Below are 17,082 nucleotides of genomic sequence, written 5' to 3'. Positions count from 1 at the left end.
GTCTGCAAAAAGCAGAGACGAGATCCTAAGGCCACCAAATCGGATCCCCTCAACACCTTGGCTGCGCCTAGAAATTCTGTCCATGAAAGTAATGAACAGAATCGGTGACAAAGGGCAGCCCTGGCGGAGTCCAACTCTCACCGGAAACGAGCCCGACTTACTGCCGGCAATGCGGACCAGACTCTGACACCGGTCATACAGGGACCTGACAGCCCGTATCAAAGGGCCCGGTACCCCATACTCCCGGAGAACCCCCCACAGGGCTCCCCGAGGGACACGGTCGAACGCCTTCTCCAAGTCCACAAAACACATGTAGACTGGTTGGGCGAACTCCCATGCACCCTCCAGGACCCTGCCGAGGGTGTAGAGCTGGTCCAGTGTTCCACGACCAGGACGAAAACCACACTGCTCTTCCTGGATCCGAGGTTCGACTATCCGACGGACCCTCCTCTCCAGGACCCCTGAATAGACCTTGCCAGGGAGGCTTAAGAGTGTGACCCCTCTATAATTGGAGCACACCCTCCGGTCCCCTTTTTTGAACAGGGGGACCACCACCCCGGTCTGCCAGTCCAGGGGAACTGCCCCCGATGTCAATGCGATATTGCAGAGTCGCGTCAGCCAACACAACCCTACAACATCCAGAGCCTTAAGGAACTCCGGGCAGATCTCATCCACCCCCGGAGCCTTGCCACCGAGGAGCTTCTCAACCACCTCGGCGACCTCGTCCCCAGAGATTGGAGAGCCCAACCCAGAGTCCCCCGGCTCAGCTTCTTCAATAGAAGGCATGTTGGTGGGATTGAGGAGGTCTTCGAAGTACTCTGCCCACCGGCCCACAACGTCCCGAGTAGAGGTCAGCAGCACACCATCCCCACTATAAACAGTGTTGGTGCCGCACTGCTTCCCCCCCCGAGACGCCGGATGGTGGACCAGAATCGCTTCGAAGCCGTACGGAAGTCTTTCTCCATGGCCTCTCCAAACTCCTCCCACGCCCGAGTTTTTGCCTCAGCAACCACCCGAGCCGCATGCCGCTTCGCCTGCCGGTACCCATCAGCTGCTTCCGGAGTCCCACAGGCCAAAAAGGCCCGGTAGGACTCTTTCTTCAGCCTGACGGCATCCCTCACCGAAGGTGTCCACCAACGGGTACGAGGGTTGCCGCCGCGACAGGCACCGACAACCTTGCGGCCACAGCTCCGACCGGCCGCCTCGACAATGGAGGCACGGAACACAGTCCACTCAGACTCCATGTCCCCCACTTCCCCCGGGACGTGTTCAAAGTTTTGCCGGAGATGGGAGTTAAAGCTCCGTCTCACAGGGGATTCCGCCAGACGTTCCCAGCAGACCCTCACAACACGTTTGGGCCTGCCAGGTCTGACCGGCTTCCTCCCCCACCACCGGAGCCACCAGGTAGTGGTCAGTGGACAGCTCCGCACCTCTCTTCACCCGAGTGTCCAAGACATACGGCCGCAGATCCGATGAAACGACGACAAAGTCGATCATCGAACTGCGGCCTAGGGTGTCCTGGTGCCAAGTGCACATATGAACACCCTTATGCCTGAACATGGTGTTCGATATGGACAATCCATGACGAGCACAGAAGTCCAACAACAGAACACCATTCGAGTTCAGATCGGGGGGGCCGTTCCTCCCAACCACGCCCCTCCAGGTCTCACTGTCATTGCCCACGTGAGCGTTGAAGTCCCCCAGTAGAACAAGGGAGTCCCCAAGAGGAGCACTCTCCAGTACCCCCTCTAAGGACTCCAAAAAGGGTGGGTAATCTGAACTGTCGTTCGGCCCGTAAGCACAAACCACAGTCAGGACCCGTCCCCCCACCCGTAGGCGGAGGGAGGCTACCCTCTCGTTCACCGGAGTAAACCCCAACGTACAGGCGCCGAGATGGGGAGCAACAAGTATGCCCACTCCTGCCCGACGCCTCTCACCTTGGGCAACTCCAGAGTGGAAGTATGTCCAGCCCCTCTCAAGGAGGCTGGTTCCAGAACCAGAGCCGTGCGTCGAGGTGAGACCGACTATTTCTAGCCGGAACCTCTCGACCTCACACACTAGCTCCGGCTCCTTCCCCACCAGAGAGGTGACATTCCACGTCCCAAGAGCCAGCTTCTGCAACCGAGGATCGGATCGCCAGGGTCCCCTCCCTCTGCTGCCACCCATCCCACACTGCACCCGACCCCTTTGGCCCCTCTCACAGGTGGTGGGCCCATGGGAGGGGGGACCCATGTTTCCTCTTCGGGCTGAGCCCGGCCGGGCTCCATGGGTTAAAGCCCGGCCACCAGACGCTCGCCATCGTGCCCCCCCTCCAGGCCTGGCTCCAGAGTGGGGCCCCGGTGACCCGCGTCCGGGCGAGGGAACGCCAAGTCCAATGTTTTTATCCGTCATTGGGGTCTTCGGGCTGCGCTTTGTCTGGTCCCTCACCTAGGACCTGTCTGCCTTGGGTGACCCTACCAGGGGCATGAAGCCCCAGACAGCATAGCTCCTAGGATCATTGGAGCACTCAAACCCCTCCACCACGATAAGGTGGCAGCCCAAGGAGAGGGTGTTAATGTCCACCAAAAAATTGGCTGTGAAATAATGCAGGGAACAAGAATTGTATTTGATATGAGTTCAATTTTTGTTTTTTTAAATACCTGAAGAGAAGATTATTTGTGAAACTCTATAATTATACTTGAATTCAATAGAAGCAAACAAGTCATGATTGCAACAATGGATGACACACCCTACATGTCCATGGAGATAAGATACTGTGTTTCTCCATCTGTCATATTACGAGACAATAAGAAAAAATTATGTTACATTAATTATATTTTAATTAATCTAACATAGAAATCAAGGAGAAACCAGGTGTCTGTTTTTTTCCATGATTGAACTTCGTGACCGATCTAATTCCTTTCTATTTTGAGAAACTGAAAAGATTAACTTTGGTAAAATAAACCTGCAACCACACAAGATTACAACCACACTATAAGACAAATACTGATTGTATTTTAACAACCAAATATTTAATTTAATATTTTTATTTAATTATTTTGTTTTGAAATTTTACAAATAGGTGCAGTTCTAAAATTGTTTCTAATGTTACTGCTAATCAACAGCAACTTTTGTCCTAGGTTTTCAAATTTTACAAACCTAAATTTTAGGCAAATTTTGTTTTCCTTTGCAAAAAAAGAAATAAATAAAAAAAGAGGCATTGGATATTTTCACAAATAACCAAAATTTTACCTGATGAATCTGGAAGCCTTGCTGTCAACCAGGAGAGTGCTGAAAGGACTGATTGTGTGGGGTGTGGCGTCTCAGGTATTATTCAGAACCTTGAGGGGGGGAAACACAATGCTGCAGAACCAGAATTATTTACAAGGTACGTCCAGTGTTTTATATTTCTGCAGGAGTGGTTGATCTGTCATCAGGTCAACAGAATCTACAGAATGTTATCCTTTACAGAGAAACCAACAATCACAATCAGAGGTAAGTTTATCTAACAATCATTTACCTTTCACACTAGATTTTTGTTTCTACTACTTCTGTAATCTTTTGTTCTCTAAAAGTCAACAGTTCACTCCTACCAAGACATTCAAAGAACGTTTGATTTAAAAAGGAATAATAAAAATATTTATTGTCCTCATGGTGATAATCATCATAGAAATTGTCCTAAATATTAAGAATAGTTTAGCAGACTTTGTGCTGCAAAGCAAAGTCAGGGCTGGTTTATCAAGAATGGTAGCCAAACATGTCATTATGAAGCCCACATGACACAAGAGAGATGTGTTCATGTACAGTTGAGGAAATAAATATTGAGAAAACATCAATGTCTGCCTTAGTAAATATATTTCTACTGGCCTAATTAGTAAAAAGAATCACATCAAATATGGGTAACAACCCTGGTAAGATACTGCACTAGAAACACAAAAATACATATTGGGTTCTTTGCAAAGTTCTTATTAATAGAGGTTACAGAGAATGTTCAAGGGAGCACTGTTGGGCTATAATTATTTTGTAGGAGAAACATCATTTTATTATAAACAGCCATGGAAAAAATAATCTTCACAATATTTCTAACAGAGAAATCACATGAATATTTACAAGAGAAGTCCAAGAGCCCAATGGCAACTCAGAGAACAATGTTCAAACCGTAGGATGGGTCGCTAGGGGTTTAGTAAATTCCACCTTGATTCTGTGATGCCACGTGTGCAATAAAATATTTTTAAATGAAATTTCCTCTGTGCTAAATATTTCTCTGTCAACTCTTAGCAACATTATAAAAAAGTGGAAGTGATTTGGTAGAACACTAGCTGATCTATGAAGTTGCTGGCCTAGTCAAACCACAGAGTAGGGTCAGTGGATTCTGAGGCATGCTATTTTCAGAGGTCACAAACTTAGCAGTCACTGAACATCTGTTGGTGTGTTGAGGAAAAAATAAATCTCCCTGGTTTCACATGAATTTATGAACGTGCTTCTAAAAACTCTGACTCTGATTCCATGAAAAAGTGTTTTTTTGTTTTTTTCTAGCTGTCACAAAACAGCTCAACACAGAGTAGTACTTTCTCTTCTGAGGAAATATGTGCTCGAATTGGAGATAAAGTAACACTTGACTCAAAATACAACTCAAACAGGTCAGTTAGAAAAACCTCTTGTCTGATCAACTTTAAGTTGAAACTGTTTTTTCCCAGCCAACCCATTTTCCGCTGAATTCTTGTGACTAAAAGCCCTTCCTGTTTCAAATAAAAGGTGTGAGGAATTATGTTATGATGACTTTGGAGCTGCAGTGGTAGAATGTTGAGTTTAAAGATTTATCTGAGTTACAGTTAGTATTAAGATCCAGGATCTATTACCATTTGTCATAAAACTGTAATTTGTTTTTGCAAAAATGTATAGTGAAAACTGCAGAGCGCTAACTTTTGAGTTGTTGATTTGCTTTTCTGATTACTGGTTACTAATCTGGTTGCTTGCATAAACTAAATTTTAAATAATGGGACAGGTGTAGCCCAGAAAGCAGTTGGATCAAATCACAACTTTATTTTTCTTCTAGTCCAGTTAAACTAGTTTAACTGGATCAGGTGTGTAGGCTGCCTTGCTTTTACACATCTTGTCCACTCTTACCACACATTTTCTATAAGACTAGGATCAAGGACTCCTACTTCAAAACATTTCCACTTTTCATCAAATATAATTTATTTTATCGAATCACAGTGAAAATCTTCAAGAAAAATGAAGTTATTTATCCCTGGCAACCCAGCTTTTGTTTTGGTATTGATTTCCATTTTTTGCACCAAAACCAATTCACATCTGCAACACTGGTCCTTTCTCCTTCGCAAACAATATACTAGTCACAGGTTCTCATGTTATGTTTGCAAAATGATTTTGAACCATTGAACGGGGCACATTGAGGCATAAAGAAATTGTACCCATTGTACAAAATGGTACTTGTTCATCATGGAAGTCCACTATTACATTCCTGATGTCTTCCCTTATTTAGTTATTTTTCCATGTCACACAAAAACCAGTGTGTTTGAGGTGTGGCTTACATCATCTCCACACACAGGCATACAATCGCGTGCCTCACATGTTGTAAATAAACTCTTCAGAACTTTATATATGATTTGCCTTTTTTAAAGGTGCTGTAATAATAGTGTTTTTAGACTTCTGACTAAAAGAAATTAATAAAAAAATCACTCTTTTTTCCTGTTGTATAAATCATTTTGATCATCCCAACTCACCTAAAAGTTCGTTTATAACCTTACTGTCTACTGTTTCATTTTTCTCATCAGTGTAATTTATACACAGATAGGAGTGCCAGGACAAGAACAGTGATTTCTTTGGTTATGCATTACAAATAGAACTGATAGCTCTGTTTGCAAAACTGCTCTCATCTTTGTGCATTTTGGATTTTTGACTGTTGATTGCATGAAAAAAATGAAGGTGAACTTGGTTGTCGATAACTGAATTGTTTGTCAAGCCTTTTGGAATGTAGATTGTCAGGTTTAAATGTTTATCAGTTGTTAGATATGTCCTCTTTACTGTTGCAGTTATGCGGAATGATTTTCAGTTTTTAGCTTGTAAATACCTATTGAAAAACTTTAGATTCTCTTATTTTGACAGTCAAATGTTATTGTCAGTTTAGGAACATCATGTTTCCTGAGTAATATGGAACTTACTTCCTTTGCTCTTCTGTCATTCTTGTCTGTATTAAGTGTTCTGCCAAGGTAGCATCTCTGTAGTTCTAAATGCCAGCTCAGGCCTATGAGTGGCCCATGGGCCAAAACTTACACACTCTCTTACGCGTACTATCAAACCCGAAAACATTTTTCAGAAGCTGACACTCGGCACGATGTCATGACCGACTTTCATACCAGTAGAAGGCCGGTCTATTGGTACGACTGACTTTACAAGACATTTCCCAGCTCTCCCTATGGGTTGCTATGGCAGGCCCCAATAAGCCTGTTAGATACCAAGTGAAAGGTTTGGCTACCAGCTAAGAGAAGTACCATATATGGTTATCTTACTGGAGCAATGCAAATGTATGTAATAAAAAACTTTGTGTTTGTCGTGTTTCTTGCAAAGAAAATCTGTAAACAAGGTGATATGTTGATTATATTAATCAAAGAAGCAGTGAATGCCCCTATGGTAACTCTGGAGGAACTGCATATTTTGTTTTTGCTCCTAAAACAAAATTTTCTGGTTAACTCCACCAATTTGGCCTTACTGATGGCTAGCAAAAAACATCCCAATCTCCAAACAAAAGGCATATTAAATCCAGTTTGCCACAAGCCTGAGAGCATATACCAGTAGGTTTAGTAAGATGAGATCAAACTTGAAATGCATTGTGAGGCACATCAGCCTGAGAACATTGCTATTGTAAAAGATTGCGATGGCAGCATCATGTTTTTGGGATGCTTTTCTTTTGCTTTGAAACTGGTAGGAGTTGACAGGAAGATTTATGTACCTAAATATAAATACAAGCCAGACTTTACAGAAAATTGTTAGGTAAACAAAGTTGTGGATATGCATTTTTGCCTTTTTTTGGAAAGTAGATGGAGCAGGACAATGGCAAGACATAAAAATGTTTGTTGACTGACACTTTCCATCCCATGTGGCTGAGCTGGAGGTATTTTGCAAAGAAGAATGTGGTTGTCCAAAATGCTGATTCATGTGAGTTAAATATAATTACAGTCCATTCTTCAGATCTTTATTTTCTAAAACAGATTGAAACAATGCTTCTTTTTCATCCACTTCCCAATCATATGATATGCTGATCTATGACATAAGATCAGTAAAATGCTTTTTTCTATGGCTGTAAGAAGACAAAAGATAAATAAGTTGAAGGGGCTATGAATACTTTTGCATGGCACTGTACATACAGGTTTCTAAGAATCACATTCAAAATATATTTTTCTTGTTTTTATCCTTTTAATGAGATTAACAAATAGAATAGTTAAACAGAATAGTTAAACGCTTACTGAGGACTGCCAAATGTCTGAAATGCTTGATTACTTTTTGCCTTTTGTGTTTTCTTAATAGTCATTTGCCTTGGTAAAATAATACTATTGTTTCAAGTAATTGAAAAGGACCGACTCAGAGGTTTTCTCTCAGCAAGCTGTCTGGGCACAACGGTTTCCAGCAGCCTTTTCACCAGGCCCAAGCGTCCTGTCCTGATCAAAGTCTTGGACAACTCTGTGACCTCTTCTGTGTGTGTTCTGTAAAGAGCCCTGAGTTCTGATTTTACAGTATCCTGAGGATATCGCTCTTCTGCCTTGTTCACCCACATCTCCAGCTGAGTGATGACAGAACTAGGGTCAGAACCTTCTTGCATAAATACATTCAGGAGCGTCAGTAGGAGGCAGTGCAGAGCTGTGGTGTCAGTGCTCCCTGGCCTCTCTAACTCCATTGCCTGCTTGAAGCACTCTGCAGCATTCTGCTCTTCGCCTTTTATTAAAAGGCAGCGTCCTCTGAGCACATGGAGGTCCGGTAAGCTGTCTCCTGGCTTGAACTGTAGGGCATTGGACAGACTCACCAAAGCATGGTTTATTGAGCTTTCGTCCACCATAAGGCTCTCTTGGAGTGCATCGACTCCCATGTAATAGAATACCTAAAAAGAAGAGCGTGAAGCTGTAAGTCTGTTTCCAGCCTATGTCCCAGACCCTAGTCATCATAGTTTTAGCTTTACCTGTGCCATCTCCAGATGAGTCCTCAAACACGGACGTACTGTCAGCACCCTGTCCAAGTCTTTTCTAGCTTCAGCTAGCTTCTGGCGATCTGGAGCTCCTCCTATTCCAAGTTTTGCATTCTCAAGTTCGTTGGCATATAGGACGACGTTAATCTAAACAGAGAATATACAGTTGTATTCAGGAAATGACAAGACATACTCTGATGAGGCTCATTTGTCAGATTAAAAGTACCTTCTTAAAATAACAACCTTTAATGATAGATGTTTCAGCAAAATCACAATCCAAGTTTTTTTTTTTGGTTTGATACTAATTTTTACAACAGACTATTGGGACCATACAAAGAAATAATGTAAAGAAAAAAACAAAATTACAAGAATAAAGTCATAATATTACAAGAATAAAGAAGTATGAGAATAAAGTCAGAATATTGTGAGAATAAAGTTGTAAAAAAATATATATTTTTATAGTTTGAGGGGTTTTTTTCTTAACGTGGTCCTAGTTTACCAGGGATGCCAATAATTTTGGAGGGTATTGTACATATACCACATAGGTATACCTATTTTACACTCAGTTATTATGTACAGAGAATACACTAAAGCCTTCTACTCACAACTTTATATGAAGTAAATCACGAAATGTGTTGAGTTAATGTGTGTCAGATGCAATACCTTTGCCCGTGTGCAGTACGCCTGCCAGTTGAGCTCTGGATCTGGCAGAACATTTAGAGCCATGTTGCAGATCCCTGTGGCCATTTCATGTTTGCCCAGCAAAAAGATAATTTTGGCAAGAAGGTTCAGGATGATTGTATCATCACTAGCCAAATCCATGGCCTGAAGAGAAAGACAGTTCTGTTAAATTTGGCACACAGGTGGCAGCAGCAAATGCTAATGTCTGAATTGTACTGTAACTTGGCTAGAATACATATAGTAGATTGAAATCATATTATTGTTAACTGAGGTTAACAACAATATAACTAATTCATTTTTAAGTGAATTGTTCACTTAAAAATCTGAACAATTCAACCTTGGTAAACATCAACAGTATGAAAATAAAGGTTATTTTGTTTCAGATTGAGATAATCCTCCTATTAAAGTAAAACAACGTAGTTAAAGAAATTGCTTCTTTTGCAGTATGTCACATCAAAATGCTAAAAATTAAGATAACTTTGATCTCAGTACATCTTATTTTTATAAGGCATAAAGGTAATAAACTTTATTTAATGAATAATATTTCTCTGACCTTTTGTGAGACCTGACATAGATTTTTTTGATTGTTATTTTACCATATGTATGATTTATTGGTTCATGTTGTATCTGATATCATAAAGCTTTATAAGACTCCTATGTCTTAGTAAAATGTCAGCATGTAGAATTCTGTTACAACTGTCTTTATTCGTTGATGTCTAAACCAAAGCAACTCTGTTGTATATGTTGTATATGAAGATAACATGTTGAAAAGGTAGTAATGTAGGAAAAATAATAATTGTAAGACATGTGGAATAACTAGTTGAAATGATAACATGTCAGAATTTCTGTTTGTCTCCTTTTATTGGATTGTATTTGGTGAGGTTTCCAATTCTGAGTTTACTTACGGTTCCATAGCAAGACAGGGGATCAGAGGCTGAGAAACCACAGTCATGTATTGACATGGGGATGGAGGAAAATTCGTCCTGTCTTTCCAACATGATGCCAACGTAACACCAGGCTAAAGCTAACAAGAGACATCAAATTAAGAGTGTTTCCTCACTTTCTATGGAGCTATTTTGGTGAAACCCCCTCCCCCCCAAAAAACAATCATGGCATCTCTAAAGAACAAATGAACAAAACATTTAAGCTACAGAAACACATATTAATTCACCACATTTAATGGAGTTTAATGTATATATAATACTGTATATATGTTAAGCATAAAATCTCAGAATTTTAGGCCATACATACATATAAACTGCCAGATACATAAATTATTTTGCTTTAGAAATGTCTTTTTGCAAAAACATTCATTTTCAAACAAAATATGATTTTATTTAGCTACACATACTTTACTTCTATTTATCTTAGACTAGCAATTATCGTCTTGAAAAGGTAGCTCAGCTGAATCAATGTCATGACACGTGATAAATAATTTAGCTGTAATTAGTACAATCTATGTGATGAAGGACTAGAGTTTGGATGGAGCACCAATTTGAACAATTATTTTAAAATGTAATACCAGATTATTGAGTTAAAACCTTTCTTTCTTCGAATTTTCATTAGTAGACAGACACATGCTTACCTTTGTGCTGCTTTGTCTCAGATTCCAGTGTTTCCTTTAGGAGCCTCAGTCCCTTATTGTAGTGGAAGAGTCTTGAGTATTCAGAATCATCTTTGGTTCTTATGATCTGGTCCAGTCTTCAAGAGACAAGAAGACTAGACATTTTAACATTTAGACACTTTGTTGCAAACAAAATATAGATATATAGATATTAGATGTTTTCTCCATACCGTACATAAATAGCTGCCATTTTAAAATACCAGCTTCGTTTTTCCCCGGTTGGTATCTAAAAAAAAACGAGAATCAGCTTAACACAGGGAGTGGTCATCTTGGGTCAGAATTTGGAACTGTACTCTACAAAGAGTTGATTAATATAAAATTTTATTATTATTCTTTTAAAGATACTGAGCTAAATCACAATGACAGCCAATGAAAAGAAACGGGTTTATTGATGCATGTTACGCCTTCATTGTCAAACTTTTATTGTATCTTTTTCATCTTTTATCTCTTACCAGGTGACCCCCATAATGCAAAGCTTTGCTATAAAGCGACAGCGATGACATCAGCTTCTCCCTCAAGTTGTCGTCGCTGTCCAGCTCCACGTCATATGGATACACGTACGCCTGCTCAGCCAGACATCGTGCTGCTAGTAGCCTGGTCTCCTCCTGGGAATCGTCTCCAGAGTTCATTCCCATGAGACAGGAGACCTTGTCCACACATTCCTCTGCATCCACCTCTCTCCCCTGTGTGTCATACACAAAGCCCAGGTTGGCCCAGGCATTGAGATTCCCAGGGTCCTCCTTGCAGATGCTCCTAAAAGGCCAGAAATTAAAGGGGTTGAAAGAAACTTATTTTAGAGCAAAACTGAATCATTTAAAATGAATCAGTTTAAATGATTCATTTTGAGCAAATGACAATAACTGTACATTTAAGCCACATTTTTAGAATAGATTCCTTGAAATCTTCCTGCTCCCAAAGTATTGATTTTAGGATGCAATGCATTCTACATTTATTGTAGAATTCATTCAGTCCTCTAAAAGTACCAAGGTGAAGCATTTTTTATGACCCTCACTTGTAGAACAGCATTATTGCAGACCTTGACGGCAGCAGAGACCATTCATGTCTTAAAACAAAAACTTAAAACAAGTTTTTTTTTCAATTGAGTCTTCTAATTTTCTATGCTTCGTAAAATTTTCTATGCTTCTTAAAATGTTATACCTTTGTTGCCTCATCATTCCCATAGATTTAACCCAATAGACTCAAATGTGTCTTGTAACCCTTTGTCAGCAACATGAAATATAATTTGTGAGGTAAAGCCAACTCGCAAATGACTGTTGAATTCTGGTGCATTTACAAATGCCGTATTTAGTCATTTTAAGGCTGTACTGTGTTTATTATGTCCATTGCAGCTTGTGACTAGTTGAAACAGAGCAGTCAGAATGATATGGGTTCACTGTTCTGTCATATCATTCTGAAAACCTTCAGTTTTTGAAAAGCCTAAAGTTATAAAATGTATTGCACACATTTCAAAGACAGGCTTTTAAAAACATGCTGGTCCAAACTATGCCCAAAGATATCTCTCTACATTAGCTTTCTTAGCTCACACAGACTTCCAGAAGAAGTTAATGTCTTCTACCTGAATATGTCCTCAGCTCTGTCCAGCTGTTCCAGGTGAAACGCCAGCAGCCCCAGTAGATTTCGAACAGCGTACTGCAGATATCCCACTTCAACCTCCAGCTCAGCTTGCAGGCTGTCCTGTTTCAGGTAAGTGTCTCTGAATCGCAGATTTGCAGGCCCAACAGGATCACAGTTAAGATTTAGCTCCAGGTGAAAGTGGCCAGGGATGTACTGCATGTCCTCAATCAGGGACTCAATGTCCTCTGAGTTGTCTGTTTCCATGTCCTCCTTCTTTGATCCTGTTGAAAAAGGTGAGAAGATTCTGACTGTGTGTATTTTGTCTGGTGATCCTCGACACTTCGTCTTCCTTAGATTTGGTTGACGTAAAATGTCAGCAGGTTGAACAGGTTAGACATAGGAGCGACCAGGGGAGGGAACTGCTAGTTATGTTACGCAATTAAAACAGCTGACATTTGAATTTCTTTTTATTTGCCTCCCTCAGTTTTTTAAACATAGGAAAGCATAATCCTTTCTGAAATTTAAAGATTTTAGCAATCATTTTCCCTTTACTTAGATTAGGATATGTAATAGACAAACCATTTGGCATTCCTTAGAGTGTATTCAGACAAGATAATTATAACTTTTGTCATCTGTACATTCTGGACTTAAGCCTTCATCTAAGGAAATTTTAGCTGATTTTGTCCTCCTTACAGATTGCATATGTTTGTGTTTGTTTTGTTGAATTTTCATACCTTCTTTAACTTTATAGCTACTTTGAAATTCCTTCATAATTCATTCCTGCTACAAGGATTTCCTTCTGTCCTCACATGTGCTCTGTTACAATAGTTGACTAGTCCTCTCTGAAAACATTTTTTTTTTCTACTAAGTGCCTTGTTGTTTGTTTCTTTGTGTACATGAACTTAGGTTGTTGCTTTTCAAGCTGGGATTATTAGCCCTTTAGAATGTAGTTTTAGATTTAACTTAGCAGTTTGGTGGATTTTTTACTCAAACTAGCTTAGTATTTCACAAGCCTTTATAGTCTTATCTACGCCTCTGTAAGCTCTGCCCAAGAATGTGACCAATCAGGCTCTGTGTGACTCAAGAAAACTCTGAGCAAATCTCAACGAGTGTTCTGCTTAGTTCATGATAGAATAGAATAGAATAGAATAGAATAGAATAATTTATTTATAGTCATTGCAAATGTATAATATAGTGTACAGTGAGATTTGGATAAATGACACTAAAACAAATGTTCATTGAGAAGTATGAAATCATCATAAGGCATAAAACTTAAATTGTTAAAACTTTAGGCTAAAAAACATCAGACCCTGACTGGATATTTGACCTCTTACTGAAACTCTGCTTTTCTTATTTATAATTATTTTCATCATGATTTTGGTGATTTTTGCTAACTGCTCCACTTGGTGGCAACATTGTACTATATCACATCTTGGCTATCAAAGGTACTAAAGAAAAAAAGTCACCAATAATTATTTTAACTTTGAATCATTTATTGCACATTCATCTTGGAGGTTTCTCATGCAATTCAAAGCAATTTAAATGTGGCACACAGGTGGCAACAGCAAATGCTAATGTCTGAATTGTAATGTACCTTGGCTAGAATTCATTTAGTAGATTGTAATTATGTCATGTGACAGAAAATACACCAAAATTAAACTAAAACATGCTTTTATTGTGTAAATAACTCAAACTTAAATCAACTGTGTCAATAAAATAAGAAAAAAGTTCTGTAGAGAAGGATTGTAACATGAAAACTGTGAACATTAATAAAACATTTAAAGCAAATCAGTCTTTCCAGTTTTCTTTTTTTTCTTTTCCTTTTTTGTGGTTTAAAAAGACAAAAAAAAAATAACATAAATCAAGCATCAATTTATCATCAGGATTTACACTATAAATTAAGTACTGTGTAATGAAAACATATTTTGGATGACACCTAAGGATTTGCCTGTGAGAACATTCTTGGTTTTTGTAGTGAGACCAAATCAAATAACTTTTAAACATTTTTTCTAATCTAATGTGACAAGTGTTCCGTAAAAATTCCACAATAAAACAAAACAATTTATAAGGAAAATAAAGGAAAAAAATAGAGTTTGCCAAAAGGCTGAGATCAGTCTTATTGTGCCAACAATAACCTGGATGTCTGAAACCAAAAGCAGGGCTTTAAGATGGAACCACTTTCTTCAAAATAAACATTGAAATCATGGGGAAAATAAAAATCCTAAATCTGTGTGGAAGAATTGTGTTATGACCTACAGGAGTAAACTGTTGGGCAATAGAAAAATGTTTTAACAGTATCTATGTTTGGTATAGAAACAAAACACCTGGTGCCTTTGTTGAAACATAGAGGTGGGAATATCATGCTTTAGGTTGTTTATTTTTCATACTGGAATTAGGCTTATGAAAAACTACACAAATTTTAAGATCATTTGCTTATGCAAAGCTTCCAGATATGGCCAAGGCAAGTTGTTGAATTTTGAAAGACTTTTGTCAGATTAGATGTTAACTGAAACAAATTGTTTTCACCATGTTGGTTTTTTTGTAAGTTTTACATTTTCCCTCCAGTTTTCCTTTTGTCTGTTTTTTTTTTAACTGGGGAAGCTGTACCATAAAAGCAGCTGTAGATTTCTCCAGTAATTTAAGCCATTTGATTTGTGTAATATTCCCTTCCATTACAGCAGCTGGACTACTGTAAAATGGGTTTGCTGTCCTGCTGCATTTAAATCTTTTCTTTAGGTCAGAATTAAACTCTTATAGTGTCACATTGTAAAAAATGAACAACTGGACAGCCAATTCTTTTTAATTTAGACAACAGGGACATGCAGATCAACAACAGAAGCATTTCTTGAATATGCAGCTTGAAACTACTGTAGATCACCCTGGCCAAGCCCACACAAATATAAAGCCACAATGCAAACCCACACACAAATGCTTGAGTTAAGTTTGAATAAGGCTGCTGATTCTGCAGCACAGTGCCAGATACATTTGCAAACCGAATGCACTGCATAATCTGGATACTGTAGCCCAGCCTCAGCATGTGGGTGTGCAAAAAGCTGAAAATTTTCTCCTCCATGACATGGTTGCCATGGTGGTCATCATGGATACGGGCTAATTGCATAGTAACATAATCATTACAGGCACGTGTTAGTGCTCTTTTAAAGTCATAGACAAAATTTTATCTTGCTTTTGTTCATACTTTCTCATATTTAAAAGGGAAATTTTACATTACAGCAACTGGCAGACTGAACAAAGGCATTATCGGATGGAGTCTGGATAATCGCTTTGGAGTTACTTTTCTGTAATGTGGGATTATAACATATGCTTCACATATTATAGTCTTTTCATAAACGTTCTTTGGCTTTTAAACTAACCCACTGTTAACATATTTACTGTTTTGGTGAATGGTGACTGTAGCAAACAGCATTCAGTGTCATTTATGATAGTTAAGAAGTTGACAATAGATGCTAACAAAGCCAAATACTGAACATCGCAGTCACCCATCCTTAGCTTGCACAACTTCTCCTGATCCACAAAACTGAACACCCAAACTCTCACAACTCCATTACCAACTCTGAGGGTAAAAGTTTTGTTCAATGTCCAAAACCCAAACTCCTTTGGAATATGAGGTTTGACAATAAGTAGGGCTCTTTTATAGCATTAGTGTGATCTTTTGCATTTTCCCATGTTAACATATATTAGAGAACACATTCACTGTATGGGGGTTTAGCCTGGTTTCAAAGAATTGTTGAAAATCATTTGATAAAAATGCATCATGTATTATGCTGTCATGACAGTAAAAAGAAAGTAACTGGGATAAAAAATTTGTCTTGTCTTTGTTATCAGAAAGAACAACATCCTCCTTCAAATCCAGCTGGGGTCATTATTGTGTCAGTGGTACAGATACGCATTTATGGCTTTCCATCTTCTACTGCAGCATCCTACATCCATTTGGTGCATTTAAATCTGCAGCTGTCAGCTTCTTATCCGCAGTTAGGATGAGTGATCACAGTAAAAGCATCATGTCCCTTAGCGAGACGTGAGCAGATCTGACCGCAGATCAAAGTCCTTATCTGTAAATGTATCACGCAATGCACAGAAACAAGATCTATTCAGCAAGGAACAACTGTTCTAATCCTTGATCTTTATTGTGTAATTCGTTGTATTTTTCAAATATAATTTCTCTTTGACCCACCACTAATTTTAACTGCTTTTGTAATAAACTTGTGGACAAAAACTAATCTCCAGATATGGTTCTGCTTCTCCTCTCAAGCTACAAGGAAAAAACCCATCCCAGTAGGAAAATTATGCTTCTCTTTCACACTAATTTTTTGACCATTTTTGTTCATATCCGCTGCCATTACTGGTGGGACCATTTGATCTCTTTTGCCATGAAAACTTTCCAGTAAATCAGTCCTCTAGTCTCACAAGCACATGGCTTTAACCTGACGCATACCCACAATTCCACGTCAGGAGGGATCTGTCTATGCTGTGTGTGTTGGCAGGGAAAAAGTTGTCAATTGTCTAAGTGTGAGTCAGACTGCAGAGAGTGGTGTGATCACCACTTGTAACACCTCATTCATCACACTCCTAACACCTTTTCCACCAAAATGAGGTCCTATACTTTGAATCTGTGAAAGATGCTCGTCCAAAGATTGAATGAAACTGTAAAATTACACTCTGCCCACACCATGATGCAGTTAGTTTTAGGCTTGTTTGTATGCAGCAAAAACATGTATTTTACTTGTATCTACATATAAGTGATTAGTTATCATAATGCTTGTCAAAGTTGAATTTTATGGAGCTGCATAGATTACAGCAAATATATACACCTGCTAAATTTGTAATTAGCAATTAGTTTTTCAGTAAACCTACTTATTTCACCAAATGTTATACATTTTTCCATTTTCTACCTCTTCTAAAAAAAACATTAAGCAATAATTTTCTGCAGGGAGTGGAATATTTTACTGTATAGATACATAAAACAAAGAATAAATACATTCCTTGATATCTTAAGGACAGCTTTACG

At 39.2% G+C, this 17,082-nt stretch overlaps 1 protein-coding gene across 1 annotated transcript; it reads right to left on the bottom strand.

Moving 5' to 3' along the window:
- Positions 1-7,170: 7,170 nt before the first annotated feature.
- On the bottom strand, positions 7,171-12,437 carry ttc22 (tetratricopeptide repeat domain 22). The gene is made up of 8 exons (XM_032573101.1): positions 12,058-12,437; positions 10,934-11,234; positions 10,652-10,707; positions 10,443-10,558; positions 9,763-9,881; positions 8,840-9,001; positions 8,171-8,323; positions 7,171-8,092 (listed from the first exon to the last, which is right to left on the bottom strand). Exons 1-8 carry the CDS (start codon positions 12,318-12,320, stop codon positions 7,556-7,558), a joined length of 1,707 nt encoding a protein of 568 aa, XP_032428992.1. The 5' UTR covers positions 12,321-12,437; the 3' UTR covers positions 7,171-7,555.
- Positions 12,438-17,082: the final 4,645 nt, after the last annotated feature.

Source organism: Xiphophorus hellerii, chromosome 9 (assembly GCF_003331165.1).
Source record: "Xiphophorus hellerii strain 12219 chromosome 9, Xiphophorus_hellerii-4.1, whole genome shotgun sequence".
Classification (NCBI taxonomy): Eukaryota; Metazoa; Chordata; class Actinopteri; order Cyprinodontiformes; family Poeciliidae; genus Xiphophorus; species Xiphophorus hellerii.
Note: the sequence above shows the minus strand (reverse complement) of the source record. Positions and strands in the feature narration are given on the sequence as shown.

Coding starts and splice junctions, on each gene's coding strand:
- ttc22 (XM_032573101.1), bottom strand. CDS start 12,320: ATGGAAACAGACAACTCAGAGGACATTGAGTCCCTGATTGAGGACATG. Junction 10,559..10,651: donor ATGGCAGCTATTTATGTACG/GTATGGAGAAAA, acceptor TGTCTCTTGAAG/ACTGGACCAGATCATAAGAA. Junction 9,002..9,762: donor CCCTGTCTTGCTATGGAACC/GTAAGTAAACTC, acceptor CTTTCTCTTCAG/GCCATGGATTTGGCTAGTGA.